This window comes from Tamandua tetradactyla, chromosome 3, assembly GCF_023851605.1.
Source record: "Tamandua tetradactyla isolate mTamTet1 chromosome 3, mTamTet1.pri, whole genome shotgun sequence".
NCBI lineage: Eukaryota > Metazoa > Chordata > Mammalia > Pilosa > Myrmecophagidae > Tamandua > Tamandua tetradactyla.
The window spans coordinates 93,705,279-93,728,096 of NC_135329.1; the positions used below are offsets into that span (position 1 = coordinate 93,705,279).

At 59.7% G+C, this 22,818-nt stretch overlaps 4 protein-coding genes across 4 annotated transcripts in view; 1 reads left to right on the forward strand and 3 right to left on the reverse strand.

The window, feature by feature from the left end:
- Window positions 1-22,818, forward strand: part of LOC143677523 (intraflagellar transport protein 140 homolog) — a 297,426-nt gene that overhangs the window by 24,871 nt on the left and 249,737 nt on the right. The gene's annotated exons all lie outside the window — the stretch shown is intronic.
- LOC143676233 (sialidase-4-like) lies at window positions 117-2,755 on the reverse strand. Its single transcript, XM_077151917.1, has 4 exons — window positions 2,559-2,755; window positions 2,216-2,472; window positions 714-1,183; window positions 117-653 (listed from the first exon to the last, which is right to left on the reverse strand). The coding sequence occupies exons 1-4, from the start codon at window positions 2,753-2,755 to the stop codon at window positions 213-215; spliced, it is 1,365 nt and encodes a 454-aa protein (XP_077008032.1). The 3' UTR covers window positions 117-212.
- On the reverse strand, window positions 7,593-20,858 carry LOC143677515 (galactose-3-O-sulfotransferase 2-like). Its single transcript, XM_077153532.1, is given in 6 exon segments — window positions 7,593-11,089; window positions 11,849-12,112; window positions 12,369-12,377; window positions 13,028-13,086; window positions 13,089-13,114; window positions 20,830-20,858. Coding segments are annotated over 6 exon segments (1,206 nt in total). The 3' UTR covers window positions 7,593-10,270.
- The window catches only part of LOC143677516 (D-2-hydroxyglutarate dehydrogenase, mitochondrial-like), a 34,342-nt gene continuing 23,509 nt past the window's right edge, over window positions 11,986-22,818 (reverse strand). Inside the window, exon 9 of the mRNA XM_077153533.1 lies at window positions 11,986-12,119. Within this exon, the coding sequence (XP_077009648.1) occupies window positions 12,067-12,119 (53 nt within the window). The 3' untranslated portion in view covers window positions 11,986-12,066. The remainder of the gene's footprint in view (window positions 12,120-22,818) is intronic.

The window sequence follows — 22,818 nt, forward strand, 5'->3', positions numbered from 1 at the left end:
AGAACCTCCTTGCACCCGTGAAAGCAACGAGACTGAACTGGGTCCTTAATAGACTCACCCTTGATGTCCCTCCTGGAGGCTGTCCATGACAGCAAAGGGGAGCTGGGGGCCACTCTGACCCCGGGGTTAGGTACTGCTTATCTCCATCCCCGAGTTCCCCCCTGCAACCTCAGGGTATCACACTCACCCAGAACCCTGCTTCCAGTTGGCCGTCACGAGGGCAGGCAGCGCCCCCTAGCCTTCCCGCCACGGGCCATTGGCAGCTCAGGCCCTGGAGGGACACCCTGCACCACATCGCGCAGGGAAAACATGCTGAAGGAGACCTCCTCGTAGGAGACCCTGCTCCTGTTTTCATAGAGGCAGGCAAAGGTGAGGACCAGGGCTCCCGTGGGCAGGGGGACAACGGGCGCCAAGTCACAGTAGCTGCTGGGCCCCTGGTAGATCACCCAGGGCTCCATCCAGCTGTAGGGGTTCAGGGGGGCCCTGCTCAGGTAGATGCCCAAGTGCAGCCGAACCCTGCGCCCCGTCGGATGGGAATACAACAGCCACGTGGGGCTCGGAGATGTGGCCACAGGAAGCTTGGGCAGTCCTGGGGTCGAGGGCCCCACGTCCCCCCTGAGCACAGGCCACAGGCCAGGCTCCCCTGGGCCTTCCTCCAATCCCAGTCCCCCTGGTGTCCACTGCTGGCACAGGGGCCCGCGGGGCACCTTGACTTCTGAAGGCTCCTGGGCTCTGGGACAAGAGTGGGCAGGGTGTGGGGTGTGCCCTGGCTGACTGGAGGGAGGGGCCGGGAAGCCTAGGATACTGCCCTGGCAGCCATGGGCAGTCTCAGCCAGGGCAGGGACAAGCTGGCTCGGCAGGAAGGACATGCCCTCGTCAGCACTGAGTGCCTGCATGCGGCTACCCAGGGGACTGCGGGCATTGCAGTAGAGGATGCAGCCGCCCTGCCCATCCTCCACGTCGGCCAGCTGGCACTCGCCCGAACGCAGGCCAGGTACCACGTCTCCGTGGTGCCAGCTGAGGCTGTGGTCAGCGCTGTAGAAGGTGAAGGCATGGGGGGTGGTCCTGCAGAGGCAGCCAGAGCACTCCCGCCGGTCCACATGGTAGGTGTAGGTGGGCACCAGGAGCCGGCCGGAGCACAGCTGCACACCATGGCCTGGGCCCACAGCAAATGTGGCCCAGTCTAGGGAAAGGAAAAGGGGTAGGAGGCCGCACAGGCCGGAGCCAAGCCCATGGTGGGGTGGGGAGACGGGGGACAATAGGAGCCAGGACCAGCTGAGCAGGCTGTGCCAAGGACACCCCGCCCATTCTGCTGTCCCAAGGTGTATGGTACCTTTTCTTCACGGCCCAAGTAAGCTTCTGGCCACCGTCAGCGTGCACAGGGCCAGGGGCTGCCCCTCAGCTGGGTTCTCAGCGTGGGAACAGGCTGTGCAAGCGGGTGCCCCTGACATGGTGTGAGCTCAAGCCGAGCTGCAGAGGGACGGGAGCAGAGGGGGCAGCAAAGCGGGGAAGTGAGGCCCACCGGGCAGCTCTTGGGGACAGGGTCCGAGAAGAGCCTACAGGTCAGCACTCAGGAACAGGGTCTGGGGATAGCCCACAGGTCAGCTAGAGGGTAATCCCGGACCCTGAATCCCATGTGGCAGGGTCTGCACAGGCAGGTAACCCTGAATCAGCTTTGGTATGTCACATGCATATTTCAGAGTTTCCTGTTTAGCTCCCTTGTGTCAGGAATGGAGATGGCCCTTTGGGTCAGCCTCCATGTGCCAGGGTAGGGTGGATTCCCCAAAAAGACCAGGGGTGGTCAGGCCCCAAGGGGGAGGGAGGCAGCAGGAGTGGGGGGAATTCCCTGGGCTTTGGGCTGCGCCTTCCTGGGCAGGGGTGAGAAGAAGAGAAGGAAGAGGAAGTGGTAGAGGAGGCGCAAGAGAAGCTGTGAAGCTTGGGGGTTGAGGGACCTCAGTGTCTGTGTCTCTCGTTTTTGCAGACAAAGCCCCACGTCCAGGAAGACAGAGATGGCAGCTGCAGGTCCAATGGTAGTGCCAGGTCCAGCCTGTCAGGCCCAGGCAGGACTAGGGCAGCAGGTGTGGTCTGCCCAGGCCCAGGGGGCACTGGGAGGCAGCCTCACCTCTGTGGCAGGCCCCAGAGGACCAACGGCCATCAGAGAGTAGTTGGGGGCCCCAGCTGCTGACCCCCCCCCCCGCCCCCGGCCCCGCCCTACCCTGCTCAGCACTGCCCACCGCCTCCTCCGTGAGGTCCCGAGCGCCGCCCCAGGTAAGGCCTGCGTCGCGGCTGGTCACGCAGCAGAGGCGCGCCGCGTTCCTGCCAGTAGCGAGCTGCACGGCCTCGGGGGTGCGGCCCTGCACCGCGATGAAGAAGAGGAAGACGGTGCCGGTGCGCACGTCGTGCAAGGGGCAGGGGTTCATGGAGCGGTGTCCCTCGAGGGCGGCCGAGGTCAGCACATGTGTGCCACCCCACTGCGGGAGGAGGGCGGGCCAGACGGTCACAGGGCGGCGGGGTGGGCCTCGCGCTCCCCGTCCTCTGCTCCGGGCTGGCCCCTCCCCCGCACGGAGTCCCCCGCCAGCGTGCCCCTCCTCAGAACCAGGCGGTGGGCGTGCGCGTCGGGGCTGAGGTGCTGCTCGGCGAAGGCCAGCAGGGTGGGCCCGGGTGGCACGGGCAGCGGTGCGGGCGCGCGGTAAGTCAGGCCGCTCCGTTCCCGCGCGAAGAGCACGGTGCGCTCAGCCTCCCTCCGGGCCCCCATGCCCTGAGGCGTGCGCACAGGGTCATCCGCTCTCGGTGGGGAGACCCCCACGCCCTCACCATCCCCACCCAATCTTCCCCCACACCTTCAAACCCAGGCCTCCAGCCCCCACCCTCCCTACACATCCCCAACCCCACCCCACTTTACCCACCCACACTCCTCCACCCCCACCCATCACCCACCCCATCCACCCAACACATGCACACCCCCCCATCCCAAACCCCCAGATCCCCACTCTCCACCCCATGCCACCATGCTCCCATCCTCCCTGCACACACCCCCACATACCCAGCCCCCAGGCCTCCACATACAACCCCCCTAGCCCCCACCCCTTTGCCTTTTGTCCTCTGGACCTTGGGGGAGCTCAGCAGGTACAGACATCTCTCCTACCCTGGGCTGGTGCCCACCTCCCCCCAGGTCCAGGACGACCCCTCTGCAGCCCCATCCACACCCCGCAGCACTGCACCCCTGTCTGTGGAATGGGCTGTGGTTCCTCTCAACACTGACACAGCATGCAGCTCCTTGGCCAGGCCTCGGGGCCGTGATGGCAAGGGGAGCCTATCCTGAGGGACACCAGGAGCTGCCTCCACAAAACCCAACTGCAGGCAAAGGTCTGCGGAAAAGTAAAACCCTCCATGCCTAAATCCTCCTGGATCGACCCACTGCCCCACCCTGTCAGCTGGGAGCACACAGAAGGGCACTCCCTACTGAACGGGCTGGGGAGGGTGCAATGAATGAGAGTCTGCAGGGCAGGCTTCCTGGAGGCAGCAGCCGGAGCCAAGCTGAGAGCTGAAGGAAAACAGTGTGGCCAGGGATGTGGAGAGCATTCTAGAAGAGCCCATGTAGGGGATGGAAGTGGGACAGCATGGTGTGACTGAGCAGAGAGGAAAGAGGCTCCTCTCCATTGCCCAGTGCTCCCCCCCCCCCAGGCACGTCCCAAAGCCCCATACCCCCGGCCCCTGCACACGTTCCTGGGTGACACCAGGGGAAGGGTCCGCTCCACTCATGGGGGCTCCTGGTTCTGATTTGCACCAAGACAAACCCAGGTTGGCAATGCCCGAGGGAGGGACATGTGGGAACACGTCACCCCACACCGAGGCTGGCAGAGGAGGCCACAGGCAGCTGGGGGTTCATGGAGGACAGAGGGCAACAGGTGAGGCACCCATCAAGCAGGATGGTGCAGCAGTGAGAGCCCAGGCCAAGGAGAGTGGACAGGACAGGGAGACCCCCTGTGAGGGTAGACCCCCACTAAGGCACCTGAGGAGACGTGGATGACAGCGGGGAGCCAGCTGGGAACTGGCAAAGGGAGAAGCACACACTTGTGCCCCCATGCCCGAGGTCTCCCCCACCAGACTTCTCCACCAGCCCCACACACAGCTGGAGCCCCATGATCTGCTCCTGGGGAACTCTACACACCGGCCTCTCCCTGCTGCCCCGCTGAGCCTGGCACACCGCTGGCCCAGGACCCTGCCCAGCCCACCCCACCGACTCGGGAGCTTCCTGTGTCCTGGAAGCAACCTGGGCCCTCAGTCAAAGGGGGCCTGTCCCCGAAGCAGGTGGCAGTGCCGCGTGGCACCCCAGCTGGCTGGGCACAAGCGTGGCATTTTCCCTACATGGGCGCCCGCCCAGAGCCAGGGGCTTGGGTTCAGCTGGGCAGTGCCCGCCCCGCACAAAGGGATATCCCACAGCGCTTCCAGACTGGGGGGGCCCTCCCAGGCTCTGTGCCCTCAACTCCAGAGAGCAGTGGGTGTCCCCCAGCTTCCAGCCCTGCCCAGTGTCAACAGGGTCCAGGCATCTGCCTGACCAGAACGTGGGCCTCCATGAGAAGTTCCCAGTGGTGGCCCAATGTTCTTTAGCTGTGACCACGTGCCTGCAGGCTCGTGGCCCCCACCTCCCCACAGGCCACTCAATGGCCAGGCTGCTCTTCCCCTCCCGACAGACCCACCCATAGGTCAGGCTGCCTCACCCCTCCCCACCAGCCTACCTCGGGGTGCTGGCCACAGATCCATCAGGCACAGGGCCCTGAGTTTTCATGTTCTTGGAGAATGGCCCCAGCCTGTTGCCTCACAGAAGAGGAAACTGAGGCCGGGGAAGAGATGGGACCTCTCCAAGGAGGCTCAACTCCTGGCACCAGGACCCTAGGCCAAGTTGTCGGTGGTCTTGTTGTGCCTTGGCAGGGTTTCCCCAAAGATGCTTCTTGCCACCCACAGCCTGTCCTGCCTGCACTTGGCCCTGCACATTCAGTGGCCAGCCCCAGGCCACACACACATGCACACACATACACCCACATACACACATATACATTCTCATGTGCGTACACATGCATGCAGGCACACATACAAACACATACACACCCATCCACACAAATGCACAAACACCACACACAGAGACACATCCACACAGCACAAACATACACATGTACAAATACACACTCCTGCACACAGCATACATACACGCTCACACATGTAAACATGCATGTACACAGTCTCACACGCGATCACACCCCACCTCCCTCCCAGCCTTTTTGTCCTCAGATCTGCCAGTCCGTGGCAGGCTCACAGGGCACTGAAATGGGTGGATGTAAGGACCAGCGAAGGGCCTACGGGGGTCCTGGAGGGGAAGGGAGGCACCAGGTGGAGAGGGCAGGCCAGGGGTGGGGGGGGACAGGAAACCCTGGGAGAGGGATGGGAGGTCTTGAGTGGGGAGGGGGCCTTGGGTGGAGGAGTGGAGCCACATCTGGGGCCACTCTGCTGTGTTCCTCGGATGGGGTGAGGGCCTGGGGAGTGCCACCTGCAGCCATCAGCAGAATGACCGGCAGGTGTGGAGCGGGGGCCCAGCTTGAGGCCCCTCCCTGACCGATCTAAACCTGCCCTGGTGTCTGTGACCCCACCGCCTGCATGTGGCCTGCCGCACATCTCCCACTAGGAGCCCTGCTGCAGAAGCTTTAGCCATGTGACCCCAGCCCTCATTTTGGAGGTGAGGTGCTGCCCAAGGACTGCCCCCAGCCCAGAGAGGGGCATCCTGTGAGTGTCCCTGGCCTGACCCCAGGCAGGTGGGCACAAGGACCACTATCTGGGGCAGCTGGCAGGGGCCAAGCTGCATCCCAGGGCTGCAGCAAGAAGTGGGAGCCCCCTGCAGGGACTGGACCCCCTTCACCCTTGGCTACTCCCCTCCGGCCAGCTCCAAGTAGCCATAGAGTCATGGCCCAAGCCAGAGCCTCAGCTGGGCAGCTGAGGGAGAGGAGCCCTCCCCTTTACCACCTTCTGTGGGCACTGAGCTGACCTGCTGGGCAGGGGCCCAGGACCAGGGTCCTAGAAGTCTGGCTGGAGGAGGTACTGCTGCTCAGTCGGTGTCCGTCTGCCTCGGCGTCTCTGCAGCTCTGACTGGATCCTTCTCCCTCCTCCCTGAAGGCCTCCCTTCCCCCCCTTCTCCCCTCCCCTCCCCTCCTTCTTCCCTCCCTCCCTCTCCTTCCCTTCTCCCCCTTTCTTCCTCCTTTGTTCACTCCCCTCTTCCTTATCTCTGCAGTCCTCCCTCCTTTCCCTTCCCCTCCTCCTCCCTCCCTTTCCCTCGGTAGCCTGGAAGGACAGAGCCTCCTAAGAGCAGGTGGCTCCAATGAATATAACCTTCCGCGTTGGCTTTGTGCAGCTGGGAGGAGCCTGTGCAGGGCTAGTCGTCCCCCTAACACCTGGGCTGGTCCCCCTGCTATCTGGATGTCCACTCCTGACCCCTGGATCATCCCCTCCCTTGACCCTGGATCATCCCCTCTGACCTCTGGGGTGTCCTCCGCTAGCCCCCTAGTCATCCCCTGAGACCCTGGTTCATCCCCCCTGACCCTGGGCACACCCTGCCTGGACGCCTCTGCCCAGGGGCTGCAGCGACTCTCTGGGACCCTGGGTCTCAGAATGGCCTAGCTTCAGCGTGTTGCCAGGCACAGGCCCCCTGGCGAGCCCCCACTCTCCCTGGGGTGGACATGGGCCCCAGAAGGATCCCTGGGGTCTGGTCCCTGGCAGAGGATACTGCAGTACGAAGTGGGACCCTCCACGGGCCTAAAACCTGGAAACAGAACACTCACTGTCAAAGGATGATCAAATCACTACTTAAAAACCTAACATTTCAGAATGGTGAGAAAGGGGGAAAATTCAATATCCCCGAGTTGAATTCTTGATATTCTCACAAGCAGTGGGGACAACCAAAGCAATAGGCTGAGCCCCCAATCTTGGGGTTTTGTTCATATGAAACTTAACCCCAAAAAGGATAGGCTAAGCCTACTTAAAATTAGGACTGAGTCATCCCCAAGAGAACCTCTTCTGTTGCTCAGATGTGGCCTCTCTTTCTCAGCCAACACAACAAGGAAACCCACCGCCCTCCCCCTTTCTACATGGGACATGACTCCCAGGGGTGTGGACGGTCCTGGCAACATGGGACACAAATTCTAGAGTAATCTGGGACTCAGCATCAAGGGATTGAGAAAACCTTCTTGGCTGAAAGGAGGAAGAGTGAAATGAGACAAAATAAAGTGTCAATGGTTGAGAGATTCCAAACAGAGTCGAGAGGTTATCCTAGAGGTTATTCTTGCGCATTAAATAGATATCACCTTTTTAGTTAAGGCATAACAGAGAGGCTGGAGGGAACTGCCTGAAAATGTAGAGCTGTGTTCCAGTAGCCATGTTTCTTGATGATGATTGTATAATGATAAAGCTTTCACAATGTGACTGTGTGATTGTGAAAACCTTGTGTCTGATGCTCCTTTTATCTACCTTATCAACAGACGAGTAAAACATATGGACTAAAAATAAATAAATAATAGGGGGAACAATTGTTAACATAAATTTATTAGATTGAAATGCCAGTGATCAATGAAAGGGAGGGGTAAGGGGTATGGTATGTATGAATTTTTTTCGGTTTTCTTTTTATTTCTTTTTCTGAATTGATGTAAATGTTCTAAGAAATGATCACAATGAATATATAGCTATGTGGGGAAAAAAACCTAACATTTCAAAATGAACACCTAAGAAAGCATGAACCACAGTCAGGTTTCCAGGGGCTCTGCACTCCGGGAGTGGGGATCGGGGTGTCAGGGCTGGGAAGGGCAGGGCTGGCTCCGGAAGTGCACAGAAATGGACCCAGTGAGGTCAGGACACAGGAGGTCTGGGGGGCACCTGGAAGGGAGACCGGGAGGGGGAGGGGCCACGTGGCCCGAGAACCCTCCGCACAGCATTGAGGCCCCCAGTCAGTCCCAGGAATGGCCCACCCTGGGCTCCCCTCCTTGCTGGGCTCGGCCTTGGGTCCAGGGCCAGTGCGTTCCTTGGCCATGCACATCTTCTCAGTTTTTTAGTTTTTTTTAGTTGGTAGCCAGCTTTTTTAAAAGGGGGCATTTCATGTGAAAATCTACATTTCCAGCTTCTCTGGAAAATCAGAAATTCTGCCACGCCAGCCGCCCATGTGGAACACGACCTGGGACACGGTGGGCTGGGACTGGCTCTCTGACCAAAGCCTTCCTCCCCACTGCAGCCGGTTCACTGGCCATGTTCCCCGCCCTGGGCACTTGGGGGCGCTGTCCCCCAGTCTCAAGGCCTTTGAGGAACGGAATGTCTGCTCACTTGCTCGTTGGTGAGCGGAAGCCCCCCTGCCTCAGAGCCCCACATCTCACCTGGGCCTGCCTTCCTGCCCCCACCCCCACCACGCCAAGGGAATGCAGCCAGACCACAGACCCCTACCAACCCCTGCATGACAAAGAAGGCTCCAGAAAGGAATGTCAGTCCTACTGTCTGAGCTCCTGGGTTTCTATTGGCTGCAGGGCATCTTGGCATGTCACACAGTCCTTTCTGATGTTTTCAAACTTCTCTATTACCAACACTGCTTGCATTTGACATTTCACTACATACCCCAAATTTCCCTCCGAAACAGCACCAGTTTACATTGCCACCAAACTCAATGCACAAACAAGCGTGATGTAGACTCATGGGAGAGTGCCATTGGGGGAGGGGGTCCCTAGGCTTCTGGGGCAGGGGAGGCAGATGGGGCTGAACCCCCAACCCAAGATAATTGTCCTCTGCGTTTAGAAGCAGCAAGTCTTCTCAGCTTTGTGGTCACACACCTCCCATGCTAGTAGAGATGGGGGTCTTTTATTTTTGGGGGTGCTGGTCAATCCTGCCTAAAACCCAGGTTTTCCTTGACAACTGAACCACTGGAGCCTTTTTTCAGCTGTGCTAGTCTCCCTCTCCCTGCACCCCTTTCACCCCTTTCACAGGAAAGCTGACCCTGAACCTGCTCTCCCTTCCTGCCTTCCTCCTGGACGTCCTTCTGTCTGCGCATCCCTCTGGATGGTGGCTCAGCTCTCAGCAGGAAGTCCCTCCGCTCTTCACTGTCCTTCTTCAGGTGTTTGGAAGTCATTTTTCCAATCTTCATACATTTTCTTTTATTCTAAAATATCTCAAACCCCCCTGGAAATCCTGTCTTGGTAAATTTCGCTCCAATACAGGGTATCCACAAGAGTCCCGTTCTGAGTGTTTGTGGTGCCCCTTCTTTTAATGATGATCCCCCTGAAGGGCTGAGAGGGATTTCCTGCCTGCCGCCCATCCCTGCGTGGACATGCCCAGAAACACGGCCCATTCGGCAGTCCCCAGGGCTGAGGGAGAGCCCCCTGTGGCAGAAGGGATAGAAGAGGCTTCTCTTCAGGGCTAGGGGACGATGGGCCCAGGCTGAGACCCAGTTGACCAAATGATTGCAGCTCTTATTCTCGGGTGCGCCAGGCACTCCCAGTTCCCAGGGCATGTGGCACTGGGTGGGAGCACCCTGCTCTACCAGAGGACCCCCGCAGTCAGAGATTGTAGCCTGCGGGAAAAGAGGCCTCAGTACTACCCCCCCCCACACACACACACACATGGTAAATAGGGTGTCTGGAAGCCGCCTTCCTCTGTGCCCAGATCAGACGTGATCTCCATGGCAACCAAGGGGCGGCTTCCACGACAACGAAGGGTATGGCCGGACCTTCTCAGCTACAGAGAGCAGAGTCTCAGCCCGCTTGCCGCTGGTTGGTCTTGTCGGCAATGGAAAACACTTCTGAGTCCAAGACCGTCCTGCTGGAAAGAAACCACAGGCAGCCAAAGATTGGAAGCTGCTGCTGTCCCTGGCGGACCCCCACCCGTCGCCTCTGTAGCACTGCCCTGGGAGCCACGGGGTGTTTTTATGAGTCGCCTGGAGCCCTCATACTCCGGCAATAGACGGAGGCGGTTCTGAGCTCCCCCGGCGCCCTGAGCTCCAGCTGCTGGAGCCTCCCCGACACCCCAGTCTGTGTTCGTTTGGGGAGTGGGCCCTTCACACGTAATTAGAAGTCCGACTCACTTTCGTCTCGTCCTAAGTCCCTTCCCCCAGTTCATAAAAGAGGCTGCGCGTCCCGGACCAGGGGAGGGCCTCTCTGAGGGGCTGCCCCTGCGCCAGGTGCTGCCGTCGTTTCGGAGGCGCCAGGGCCTCCCCGGGGTGACGGTGGAGGGTCCCCGGGCCAGGTGCCCGCCCCTACCCCGCCAGAAAGTCGATCTTCTTCGGGGGTTTCTCGGGGAACTGCAGGGAGTAGAGGCGGGCCATGTACTGGATCTCGGGCACGGCCATCCTCCCGCACATCCGCCGCGTCTCGTTATCCAGCTCGGGCCTGAGATTGTAGCCCAGGATGTTGGCCTGGCCCGACTGGTACGGCTGCAGCTGCCAGTCGGTGATTTGCGACTTGTTCTTGGGCGCCCCGTCCTGCAGGCACAGGTCCGCCAGCTCGCGCCGCCGCGCCCGCAGCTGGGTCACCTCCCTGCGCAGCCGCCGCGGGCCGAGCTGGGCGTGCCCGCGCGCCCGGAAGGTGCGGTTGAAGTGCTGGTAGAGCCTCCGGTCCAGGGCGCACCAGCGCCGCGCGCGCTCCTGCGCCTCGGGCGATAGGCCGGTGACCGTACCCGCGCTGCGCTCGTTCAGCCGGAAGTAAGCGACGTCGTCTAGCCGCCAGCGCAGCGCGCGCCGCAGCAGCACCATGGACTCGTCGACGTGCTCAGCGATGAGCACCAGCTGGAAGCGCCGCTCCACCTCGGCCAGGCGCGCGCGCACGTAGCCCTCGGTGGCCGCCGCATTGCTGTCGAAGCCGAAGTCGAACCACATGTTGTTCTTGGCGTAGACGTTCATCAGGCTGAGGCTCTCGTTGTAGTAGGTCCACGGGGACGCCAGGAACGTGTCCAGACCCCGCACTTTCTTGAAGGCGGGGACTTCGTGTTTGTAGTAGATGACGGAGGACTCCAGCTGGGCGACGGGGTTTCTGAGGATGGAGAAGTAGAACGTGTCGTTGGGCATGACCTTCTGCACCTGTGGGAGACAGGAGAGAAGGCTTCGTTCCCCGTTGGTGCGGGCGGGCGTCAGGCGCCGCTGCCCAACCGGCATATGCCCCTCGCACCACCACCCCCCACCACCTCCCGGCCAGCCGCAGCTGCTCCCGCCACCTGCAGCCTGTCGCCGCCGCCTGGAGCAGAGCCCGGTTCACACACGAGTCCCTGCGCCCGGGCCCACGAGCAGAGCCAGGAGGCAGGAGCCAGGGAGTGTTACCCCCGGGGGTTCCCCGTGTCACCACCCACCGCAGAGGAAGAAACTGAGTCTCACAGAAACCCAGAGGTCTGTGGTGGATGTCCAGGCCAAGAGGTTTCGTGGGGTTGGGGGTGGAAGGTGGATAGGGGGGTCGGTACTCACCCTTCCTTCCCTGTGCACCCCATCGGAGTCCCTCCCCCAAAATGCCTGAGCCAGGCCACACCTTTCCCTGCATAACCCATTCCCTCTGGAAGGGAAGTTAGGGGAGCTGAGAGCGAATTCCAAGGAGGAACCAAGCAAGTGCAAAGGCCCTGGGGCAGTTGGGAGGGTAAGACTAGTGCTCAAATAGGAAAGTGGGAGGCCAGGCTGCTGGGCTCACTCCAGGAGCATCTCCCTGCAGGTGACTCCAGCTTGGAAACCGGGGACCAGGAGACCCCGTGCAAGGCTACGTCCTCTGCCCTATCCCCCACACCAAGGCCTTACTCCAGGGCCCTGGGACCACCCACCAGGCCATGGGTGTGCCTTGGGCATCACCAGTCCCACCTCGGATGGGTTAAACCTCAGGTGGTTGCACATGACATTGAAGCGCCGCTGGTGGCCAGGCCCACCCTGCTTGCTGCCCTCCACATAACGTGCCAGGAAGAGCCAGGGGTAGCCCAGGTGGAAGCGGCCACCTGCAGGCAGTGCCACCGACAGGTTGTGCCTCTCAGCGAAGCGGAAAACGATGTTGAGCACGGTGCTACTGGCTGTCTTGTGCGTCTTCAGGAACATGAGGTTGGTGACAGGCGGCCCTGCGGCCCAGCTCTGCTCCTGGCTGGGGGGAAGGCGGCATCTTCAGTGGGAGACACACCCTCCAGACCCCACAACCTGAGACTCCAGCTCCACATCCCCAGACCCCCAATCCAGCGATACCCCAACCTGAGATCCCCCAAATTGGCCAGACACACCCTAACTAGAGACCCCTAGCCCTATCTTCCTCAACCTGGGCCCATTAACATGCCAACCCTCCACCAGTAACCCACAATCCCACAACCCACAATCCAGTAACCCCCCAATCTAAGACCCCCCCAAACTCCCAACCCCCAATCTGAGACTTCCAACTTCACACCCCAGCCCCCCCAGCTCACCAATCCCCCAACCTAAGATCCCTAACCCTGCAACCCCTAACCCCACACTCACCACAACCCTCCCAGACCTCATCTCTGCCCTTCCCTGACCTGGCAAGTCCTCACCTCCGCAGCCCCGGAGGGCCTCTGGTGTGGGACGGAATTCCTCCCTAAGGCTTTATGTCCCTGAGTGGCCCCCCCATTCTGTTCCCTGCCTGGGGGTGGGGGCTGTGAGTCTGCTCATACACCCCAGCTGCCCCTCCAGCTCCTCGTGGCTGACCCTTCACACAGGACAGATTGGCCTGACTGGCAGGGCCGGCATAGACACTTGTTCCTCTCTTGTGATCCAAGTGGGGCGCCCCAGAGCGCCCCCTCGGGCTTGCTCACCAGTTGTCTGCCCAGGCCCCAGGCCCCAGAGCAGGCCACTCTTCCTGGTCCCCCAAGATTGCTCTCCCTGCCTCAAGGCAGGCCAGACTGAGCGATCCAGGGTGGAGCACGGCACCCCTTGGGACCTGCCTGGAACCCCCCTTTCCTATGGAAGTCCACCCAGAGGCCCCGGGGGTCGGCGACCTGCTTATCACCCAGCCAGGGCCAGAAGGAGCCCCCGGTGCGGGACCCACTGTGTCCACAGGCCGGCATCCGAGCTCAAGAAGCCAGCCAGCAGGACGGTCAGGCCAGGAGGGCGAGGACGACCCGGAAGGACCTGTGGGGGGTGCAGTCAGTCCCCAAGTCAGGGCCCAGGTGGGGTCTCCAAGGGGCGCCCCCACACCGGCGTGCCCCATCCCTGACCGGGGCCGCCCCCCAGGCCCTTGGCTGCACATGCCCCTCAGCCCTGACGCCCATGGTCTCATAACTGCATGTACTGACATGTCTTGCTGGCCCAGGCTGGCTGGGCCCAGGAGACAGGAGCACCTCGGGCTCCATCCCTGACCCCCTCATGCCCCCCTGCCACATCCCCATGGCTCAGGAGCCAGGAGAACCTAAGTGGCAGGAGCCAGGGAGCTGGAGCAGGTGGTGTGGACAAGGGTACACAGGCAAGAGCAGCTCAGGGAGTCACTGACCCCACAGAGACCCCTGGGAGTCTGGCAGCCCCAAAGACCTTGAGTTCAGCAACCCCCACAAGTACACCGGTGCAGGGTTGGAGAAGAGAGGTGGCCAGGTGGGTAGACCTGGTGTCTTGGGACAGATGGTCAGAGGGTCGGATGGATGACCTGGCTTCAGCCCCAAGCTGGGGAGTCCAAAACAAAGGGCCTGGAAGCCTGGTCCCTGGCCCAGGGCACCTAAGGTGGGATGCTAGGACTAGGTTAAGGGAGGGACGGGGCTGGAACAAGACCTGCCCGGTGGGGAAGTGGGGACCCCCTCATGAGAGGCCTCACATCTCCTGGTCAAAAGGAGGCTCGGTGCCTCCCCAAAGCTCCCTAAGACAAAGAGCTCACGTGTGGGCAAGAGCTGCATGGAAAGCTTGGATGCCGCATGCCAAGGTGACTGTCTGCAAGGGACCTGCCTGCCCCTCCCCAACTCTCCCCTCCTGGGAGAGGGGGAGGGGTTTCAGCTGGTGGAGCCTTGGTGCAGAGGCAGGTGGGTGTGGGGTGGAGGGGTGGAAATAGATCTGTTGAATGTGAAATGTCTTTGGACACCCAGCTGGGATTGACAAGCCACTGGTGGAAAATGAGTGGCGCTCAGGGAGATGCTGAGCTGGCCATTCAGCCGTACATCATCATCATGTGTGCCAGTTTGAAGCTATTCTGTATCTCAGAAAGGCCATGTCCTTTAATCCTCATTCATTATTGCTGGGTGGGATCTTTTTTATTGTTTCCATGGAGATGTGATCCACCCAGTTGTGGGTGGAGATGTATCCCCACCTATTCAAGGTGGGGTTCCTTACTGGAGCCCTTTAAGAGGGAACCATTTTGGAAAAAAGCTTTAGAGCCACCACAACCAACAGAGCCCATGCAACCAGAGACCTTTGGAGATGAAGAAGGAAAACACCCCAGGGAATCTTTATGAAACAAGAATCCAGGAGAGAAAGCTAGCAGACATTGCCATGTGCCTTTCCAGCTGACAGAGATGGTCTGAACCCAATAACTGTAGGAGTTAAGTGTTAAAACAAGACCTGCAGAATTTGTTGGGAGCAGCTGGCCTCAGGATGGCGGCAGTAAACTGTGGAGATTGTTATGTAGAGCAGTCTGGGAAGAGAGAATGTTTACCCCAAATGGTTGTGGTAAGTATGAAGAGAGCACTGAAAAATAAGCTCTCTGTTCTTTCAAGAAATGCATGCATGCCTTTTGTCACCCTGCAGTATTTAAGCAGGATCTCGATAAGAATAAAGTTGTCTGATGTCTGATGTAAAGTGAAGCTTCAGACCCCCTGAGCCCGTCTGTGTCTTTCTTTCTTTCTTTCTTTCTTCCTTTCTTTCTCATCATTCATTCCTTAATATCCTTCGAGCTCCGTTTCAATAGGAAGCAACAAACAACCTTTCTTGGATCAAGGTATTTTTCCCTGGATGCCTTAGTCTGTACATTTTCACAGTCTTAGAACTGTAAACTTGCAACTCAATAAATTCCCCTTTTTAAATGTTCCATCTCTAGTAAGCTAAAACCATGTTTTGCTTAGAAGCTCTACTCTCAGAAAAAGAGTGGCTTTTCCTCACAAATCTAGAAGTCTGGAGAGAGGATCTGCAGGTACCAGCCCACAGGGCCCAGTGCCTGCTGACTCACAGCCCTACCAGGTTGAGGATATTGGTGTCTCTTGCTCTCCTTGCTTGTTGCCTCACAGTCCCAAGATGGCTGCCATGCTCCAAACATCGCATCCACATTTGGATCAGCGTGAAAGGAGGAGCGACAGGGCCAGCCACCATGAGGAGTCAAAAGTTTTTCTAGAAGCCCCTTGCAAACCTTCACATATATCTTTTTGGCTTGAACTTGGTCTTATGGTCACCCCTGACCACAGCGGCTTTTACAGCCTCTGTGGAGAGACAAAGGGAGAAAGTGGCATCAGCCCCCTTGGCCACATTTATATAAACCCACGGCCACCGTGGGCTAAGGCCTGGATCAGAGCCAGGATGCACCTGCAGAGGCAGACACACCCTGAAGGAAATGTAAGTGACCACCCTCGGACATGACCTGGGCTTGAGGCCCAGGACCCAGCAGAGAGCTGGCAGTGGGTATGGGGGCAAGGGGGTGGTCCTGGGTGTCAAGAGCTTGCTGAAGGCTGGCCTTTGTCCAACTCAGATCTTCTGCCCGAACAGGCAATTCCTGGGGTGTGGGGTCTCTGTATGCCGGCTCACAAACACGTCAGCCAGTGCTGGGGTGGGGCATCCTTGGGGCTGTGGGCGGCTATGCCTTTTGGATATTTCTCTGGCATTTAGTGGATCAAGATCCACTACCTTGCGGCCCTGTTGTGGACATGGGTCCCTGCACTCTTGGGGGGCATGCTGCCCTCCACGGGGTTGGTACCTGGCTTTCCAGCAAGCAAACAGCTGTGTCTGCTTGGCCGCCAAACACCCACACCCCTTGCTGGGTGGAAGCATGCGTCTCCATGCCCCACACATTCCACGAGGAAACTGGCCGGTGAGGGGACGCGAGGGCCTTTGCTCTCCCTGGGGGCCCTTGTCACGTTTTCAGAGCTGCAGTGTGGGGCTGACACCTCTCTCCCATCCCCTCCCCTGGCACTTGGGCCAGTCCCCCGTGGCTGCATATGAAGGAGGAGGTGCCCACCCCCCAAACCTTGGGAGAGGCATAGTTCTGAATGGCAGCACTTTGGTTGTGTGGTTGGCCCTGTGCTGTCCTCCTGAGCCCCTCCCAGCTTGTCACCTCTGCGTGCCTGAGGCTCTCTGCCCCCATGGCCCAACCGACCAGCCGGTAGATGATTAATCCAGCTGTGTGTCTCTCTCAGTCTCACACACAAACATTATTATTCTCTATTAAAAGACTCTTCTGCAAACACTGAATTTTTACTGGTTCTCTCGTGAAGGAGTTTATGGAGCCTCCACATGTGCTGACCATCTGTGTGAACCTTTGTGCAAACCCCTGGGTTGTGGGGAGGGATGAGTTTGTAGCTGCCAGTTAGAGCAGTGAACTCTTCAGCGACATCCCCTGGGATCTGCTTTCTCGGAGCCACATTTCTAATGAGTTCTTTATCTCTGTTGGGAGGCTCCTCATCAGCCTGGTAGAACCTCAGATATCTGCAGAGAGCCAGAGGTGGCCACAGCCAGCCTGGGGGCCACCCTGGCCAGGGTCCCCTGTACTGGCTGACCCCAGGGTGTCTGGAGAGCCCACCCTGGCTTGTCCTGCCTGACATCCACGTAAAGTTCATTCTCTCCTGGTGACAAAATGTGAAATGATCCACCATGTACCATTGCTTCAGAGAGTGCACAGCTCAAAGTGGCAACAAGCCCCCAGGACCTTACTGTTCAAGCAAAAATGTTCTCGGTGGAGCTCAAACGCGACCATACTGCACGTGCCAGGTGTGGAGCTCTGGCATGGGGCCCTTTGATAAGTCTTTGTGGCCTTTGATAAGTTCCAAAGAGCCTCGCAGTTCCTCCATTTGGGTAGAAACAACCTGAACGAACAGACTCCCTAGCCAATGGACAGAGAACCAAGATGCCATGCTCCAGGCCCTGGAAGACTGGCCAGCTGTAAAAAAAAATGATCTGGTCCGTGCGACAAGACAGAGGAACCCCAAAACAATGTTGAGTCAAATTGGCCAAACACTAAGGACCAATATTGTGATTCCACTTATACGGAATGTCCAGAACAAGCAGATTCACACAGAATAGAGCGCACGGTTCCCAGTGGCTGAGGTAGGGTGGGGATCAGTGCTAACCGGTTTGGGTGATGGAGACTTTTGGTTGCGGATAGCAGTGAGGGTTGCATGACATTGGGAATGTAATTAATGCCACTGAATTGTGCAGTTAAAAACATTACAGTGGCACATTTTGAAGTGTGTATGTTACTACAATAGTTTAAAAAAAAAATCCTCCATATGGAACCTCAGGAGATGGTCCTGCCCCCCCAGGAACACCTCCTGGTCTGCTTGCTGAGCGCAGGTGGAAGCAGGCCCAGGAGAGCTGCTGCCAGGGGCCGGCACGGGGCTCAGGATGGGCGGCACTGGGCTCAGGGGCCTGTACAACATGGAGAGGGGGTCAGAATCCGTGGCCAAGGCACTTCTGCTTTGGATGGCCATATTGACCATGAGGGAGACTCATGGAGGGTTTTGAGAGAATGTATTTTGCATGCCCCGGATTTAAACATTTAAAGAAAAGCCTGACCAGCTCACCTGATGTGGACAGATTTGCCACCTCAGTGTGGTGGCTGAGGGACCCCTGTTTCTGGCCACGGGTCATGGTCACCCACTTCTAGTAAGTATTTAGAAACATAGTCCTGACCTGAACTCAGCGTGGGGGGTGCCCCTCCCCCTGAAGTAGCACCATGGGTATAACAAGCACCTGGGACCTCCGAGCCAACCCGGCCGCCTGGCCTTCCCCGCCCTCCCTCCCTCCCTCCCCCAGCTGCCTTGGTCCTGCCCCCAGCTCCTCTGGCTCCCCCACCCCGTGGGCTTGCAGGGAGCCCCAGCCCTAGCCTCCCACACTGTGCGGCCCTGTTTCTAAAGCCCGGAGGCCCCTGTCCCTCCAGGAGGCGAGGAGGGAGTCCCCGCCCCTGACAGGGTTCAGTTCGCAGCCCCCGAGTCTCCCCCTCCCATCCTGGCCCAGAAGCTCCTCCCTCATCTGTCAGCCCCGTCATGGCTCTTCCCAGGCAGCTGCAGGTTGACCACAGGCGGCAGGAAATTCATGAAGCTGCCCTGACTGCAATGAGCCCCCCGCCCCTGAGAGTGGGGGCCAGGCAGCCAGCAGCCAGTCCCTGTCCTGGGTCCTGCTTGCTCTGCTTGCCCTGTCTCCTGAACCTTGAGCCGATTTGAACTCAGGGCACTTCGGCCCCTCCCCGGGAAGCTTAACCTGGGCCCTCAACAGGAGATGGGGGTCCCACCCCCTGCAAGGCCCTTTGCTGTGGAGAGCAGGGGCCCCAGGGCACCCTTCCAAGCTGCCCTGACTCTGCCGTTCTCGGCTGTGGACAGACTGCACCCCACTTCCCTGCTTAAGCCCAGGTCACGGGTCCCGGGAGAAAGACCTCACTGTCCGGGTCCCACAAACCCGAGACCAGGCATAACCAGCCTCCCAACCGCGGCGGGGTAGGCAGCCGGCCACAGCGGGACAGACAGAGGAGACCTCAGGGCAGCAGGAGCCCCGGGGGTCCGGAGCCCACCTGCGGGGCGGTGATGGATGAGAGGCTACAGCTCAGACAGCGGCCTGCACCCAGCCCAGACAGGGCCTCTTCCAGAAGGTGTGGGCCCGAGCAGCCCACCACGGAGCTGGCCAGCAGACACAGCCTTCGCTATTTCTCTTGGCTGTTTGTCCCATGTCCACAAACTGAAGGGCTTAAGACAACAAAAGTGGGTTCTCTCAGCTCTGGGTGCCAGACCTCCGAATCGAGGTACTGTGGCCACACCACCTCCCAAGGCTCTGGGGGGCTGTGGGCGGCACCTTTGCCTTGCCCTGCTCTGGCGTTTGCTGGCCATTGTCTATGGTCGTGCTCCCACCCCACAGTCTTCCCTCTGCCTGGTCCTCTGATAAGGGCACCCCAAGCCCCTCTGGCCTCATCTTCACCTGACTTCCAAATTAAGTCCCACTCCCTGGGCGCGGGGCCAGCGTCCTGCACATCTTCCCCACCCGAGAGCCCCGACCACGGGACGGTCCACCCGGACACCTCCACCTGCCCTGTGCCCAGGAGACAGCTTGTCCCTCAGAAGGACTAGCCTCTGTGGGTGGCCCCCTCAGGTCTGGGTGGGTGCTATGCATGGGCTAGCAGCCAGGGGCACCTGCTCCTGGGAGCTCTCTTCAACCTCTGTGTGGCTGCCACCAGCCCACCACAAATCCACACTCACTGACACTTGCCCAGTCTCCCCCCCAAGATATCACCACGGCTGAGTGGCCCGAGGCCCGGGCATGGACACACTGCCACAGGGGATGTCACCGTGGGCAATTCAGCATGGTGGGACCCCATGGGGCACTTCTCACCAGAAACCAGAGTCTTATCCAAACAGAAACAGCATTTCTCTAGGTCATAAGGTCTACGGGGACATCTGGGCCTCCGCCAACGGCCCCAGAGTCAGTTCCCCCAGCTCCCACTCACCTGCCTGCTGCCCCCACTGCCGACTCCTACCTCCAAGGGTGCCCACAGCTGAGCCCGCACTTTGGGCTTGGTGAGCAGTGACTTGTCAGCTGGAAATGGCACCTGTCATTGGAGCTGCACCCCAACAGTTGTGAAGGAGCTAGGACGCTTAGGGCGACCCCTGTACCCACTTTGGGTGGAGAGCGCAGGGCGTTTGGCCGATACCTGGGAACCAAGACAGAGGTGCACAGGAGCCTGTGCTGTGGGGGTGCCACCAGCTCAGGAACCCCGTTATGCTCACGTGGGCCGCGCCCACAGAGGGGTCCTTGTGGATGCGCTATCACCTCCCTGGTTGCACCCACATGGCCTGGGCCGAGGCCCCAGTTTGAGGAGATAACTGACCCAGGGGCGAGGGGTGGGGTGGCCCTGGGGGGGGCTTCTGCTGCCCCCGCCCCCTGGCTGGCAGCCCCGCACAAGCAGCCTCCGTTCTCACCCAGGAGAGCGGACACTCGTCCCCAGAGAGTCTGGTCACCGCAGTCGTCCTGGGTGCCATTGCAGGGCGTGGGGCACACGGAGTAGGGGGCACCCAAACAGAGCTTGAATCTCCCCAAAGTGCACCAAGCCAGCCAGAGAAGAGGACTGCCGTGCTTCTCAATCTCACCCCTTCCCCATCACCCCCTCTTCAATCACCCAGGACTGGCAGGGCCAGGCTGGGGCCCAGAAGAGAAAGGACCTGGCATAAACTCCACGGGGCCTCGTACCCCAGCAGTCACCCCAAAGTGCACTGTGAACACTGGAGTGAAAAGCCCGCTGGGCCTGGGGGACCCGCTGGGGCAAGCGCCGGGGACGTTGCTGCAGTAAATCCAGCACCAACAACGGCAAATCACACCCAGAGTCGCGGCCAGGGGCGCAAACCCCGGCAGCCCCACCCTCTGCAGGCTGTCACCCCAGATCCTACGGCAGCCCTGTCATCTCCTTGCCAGGGGCACAGGCCCCCATGCACCCAATGCCAAGGCCAGACCTCCTGGGAAGGAGGTAACCCCTTTGGTCAGCAAGGGGTTAAAGGCTGACCAAAATGAAGCCAGGGAAATTTGAACTCAAGTAAGCATTAGTGGAAAATATCCTCAAAACCCAAACTGATTCCATTTTTAAAACAAAGACAACACGGCACCCTTCTCCCGGTTTGTGGGAGCACCGAGGACCTAAAGCCCCCGGGTCTCCCGGGGGGGCCGCACCGTGGCCATCCATGTACCTCTGCGTGCCGCCCAGTGCGCTCAGCATGTTGTCCTAGGGGCTTGGAGGGACGTGGGCAGGGGCAGCGCCTTGCAGTGGTGGCCCAAGTGCCAAGCTGGCGCTGTCCACTGTCCCTGCAGGCACCGAGGGGCGGGGCCAGGTGAGGGGGAGGGAGCAGGAGTCCCACAGACGCTCACCTGCCAGATCAGTGTGGGGCCACTCCCTCCATCTGCCCCCACTTGCCTACGAAGAGCCAACTCAGACCCAGCACAGGAAGGGACACCTGTGGTTTGTGGCCACCCCATCCCACCTCCTAGCAAGCAAGTACAGGCAGACACCCTGCAGATGAGAGATGGGGAGTCCCCGGGGGACTTGCCTGGACAGACTCCCACCTGCTTCCAGACCGTGGCAGTCCACCTGCTCAGGTGGGCTTGCAAGGAGGATCAGGCTGTGCAATTCACCAGCCACAGTGTGGGTGGAGGCGGGGTGCAGCCCCCTAGAGCCCACAGCCCGAGACCACATAGAAGGAAACCTTCCTGGGGCCAGGAAGACCCAGGGTCAGGGAGTCTAAAGGGTCTGCACATCCCAGGGTCAGCACATCCCAGGGTCAGCATGTCCCAGGGTCAGTGTGTTCTTGGGTCAGGGAGACCCAAGGTCAGGGTGTCTCAAGGTCAAGGAGTCTTGGACTCAGGAAACCCCAGGTCAGTGTGTCCCAGGGGTCAACACTTTATGGGGTCAGCATGTTTCAGAGTCAGCACATCCTGGGGTCAACGCATCCCAAGGTCAGTACATCCAGGGATCAGCACATCCTGGAGTCAGTGTGTCCCAGGGTCAACATGTCCCAGGGTCAGCCGCGTCCATGGACAGTAGGCAGGAGAGGGAGGAGCACCAACCCCAGCAGGCACAGAGGCCACGGAGCCAGCTCAGCCGGCCTTGGGGTAAGTGGTAGCCAGAGGACCCATAGGGCCTTCCTGCCCACCTTCCTGCTGATGGGCGTGGGGTGCACCAGGGACCAGGGCACCATGCAGCGGTCAGGCCTGAGCACACTGCTGCCACATATAAGACACTTCTGCTGACAGCTGTGAGTGGTGGCGTCGGCCTGGCCACCCAAGTATGTTGAGGGAGTGTCCAGCCAGTGGCAGGAAGATTGAGAGCCAGCCAGTAGCATGGGGTCCACTGTCATCAGACACCCCGGAATGTGCCAGGCCATTCCTTACGAGGGCAAATTCTCAAGGACCATAGTGAAACTCAGGGTGGGTGCCTGGGAGAAAGAGTAGCTGTGCAGAAGCCAGAGGGAGGGGCAGAGGCTGTAGAGCCCAGGAGTTGTGCCTGCAGATCACTGAGGTCTGATCTTTGCTCAGGCAGCAACTCAGGAGCTGGGCTCCACACCGGAAGGTCCAGGGGTGAGATGGAGTCTGGGGCTTGGGAGTTTCACCTGGCCAGAAGCCACAGCTGAGCCATCAGCACATGAGTCACCACCCAAAAGAGTCGCCAGGGAAGAGGGGACGAGGCAAGGAGGGGCCAGCCAGGGAGACCCGGCAGGAGTGGCCAGGGATGAGTACAGGGGGCAACCAGGTCAGGGACATCTGATGGTCAATAAGCTGATGTTATGGATCAAACCGTGTCCCCAAAACAACACACTGAGGTCCTAAGCCCCATTTGTAAGTAGGGCCTCTAAAGATGTTATCAGTTAAGTTGAGGCCAAAGCGCGTCAGGTTGGTGTCCTTAGACGTTTGAACACAATAATGGAGTGAGATGGCCATGGCCAGTGGTGGAGGCTGAGCTGTGGGGCCAAGGAGCATGCAGGCCCACCCAGGGGATGGTCACAGACGCTGCCGCGGCGGCCTGCGCAGCGAAGGGGCCAGGCATGGCACCATGCCCTGCACCGTTCCCAGCAGGAGACCTCAGCCCTCCTCCCTGCCAGACCTTTAGTCAATCACAGGGCCGGGGGCACCTGTGCAGGCTGTGAGTGGTACTGCAGCAGGAAGGAAGTGCCCTGCCAGCTGGC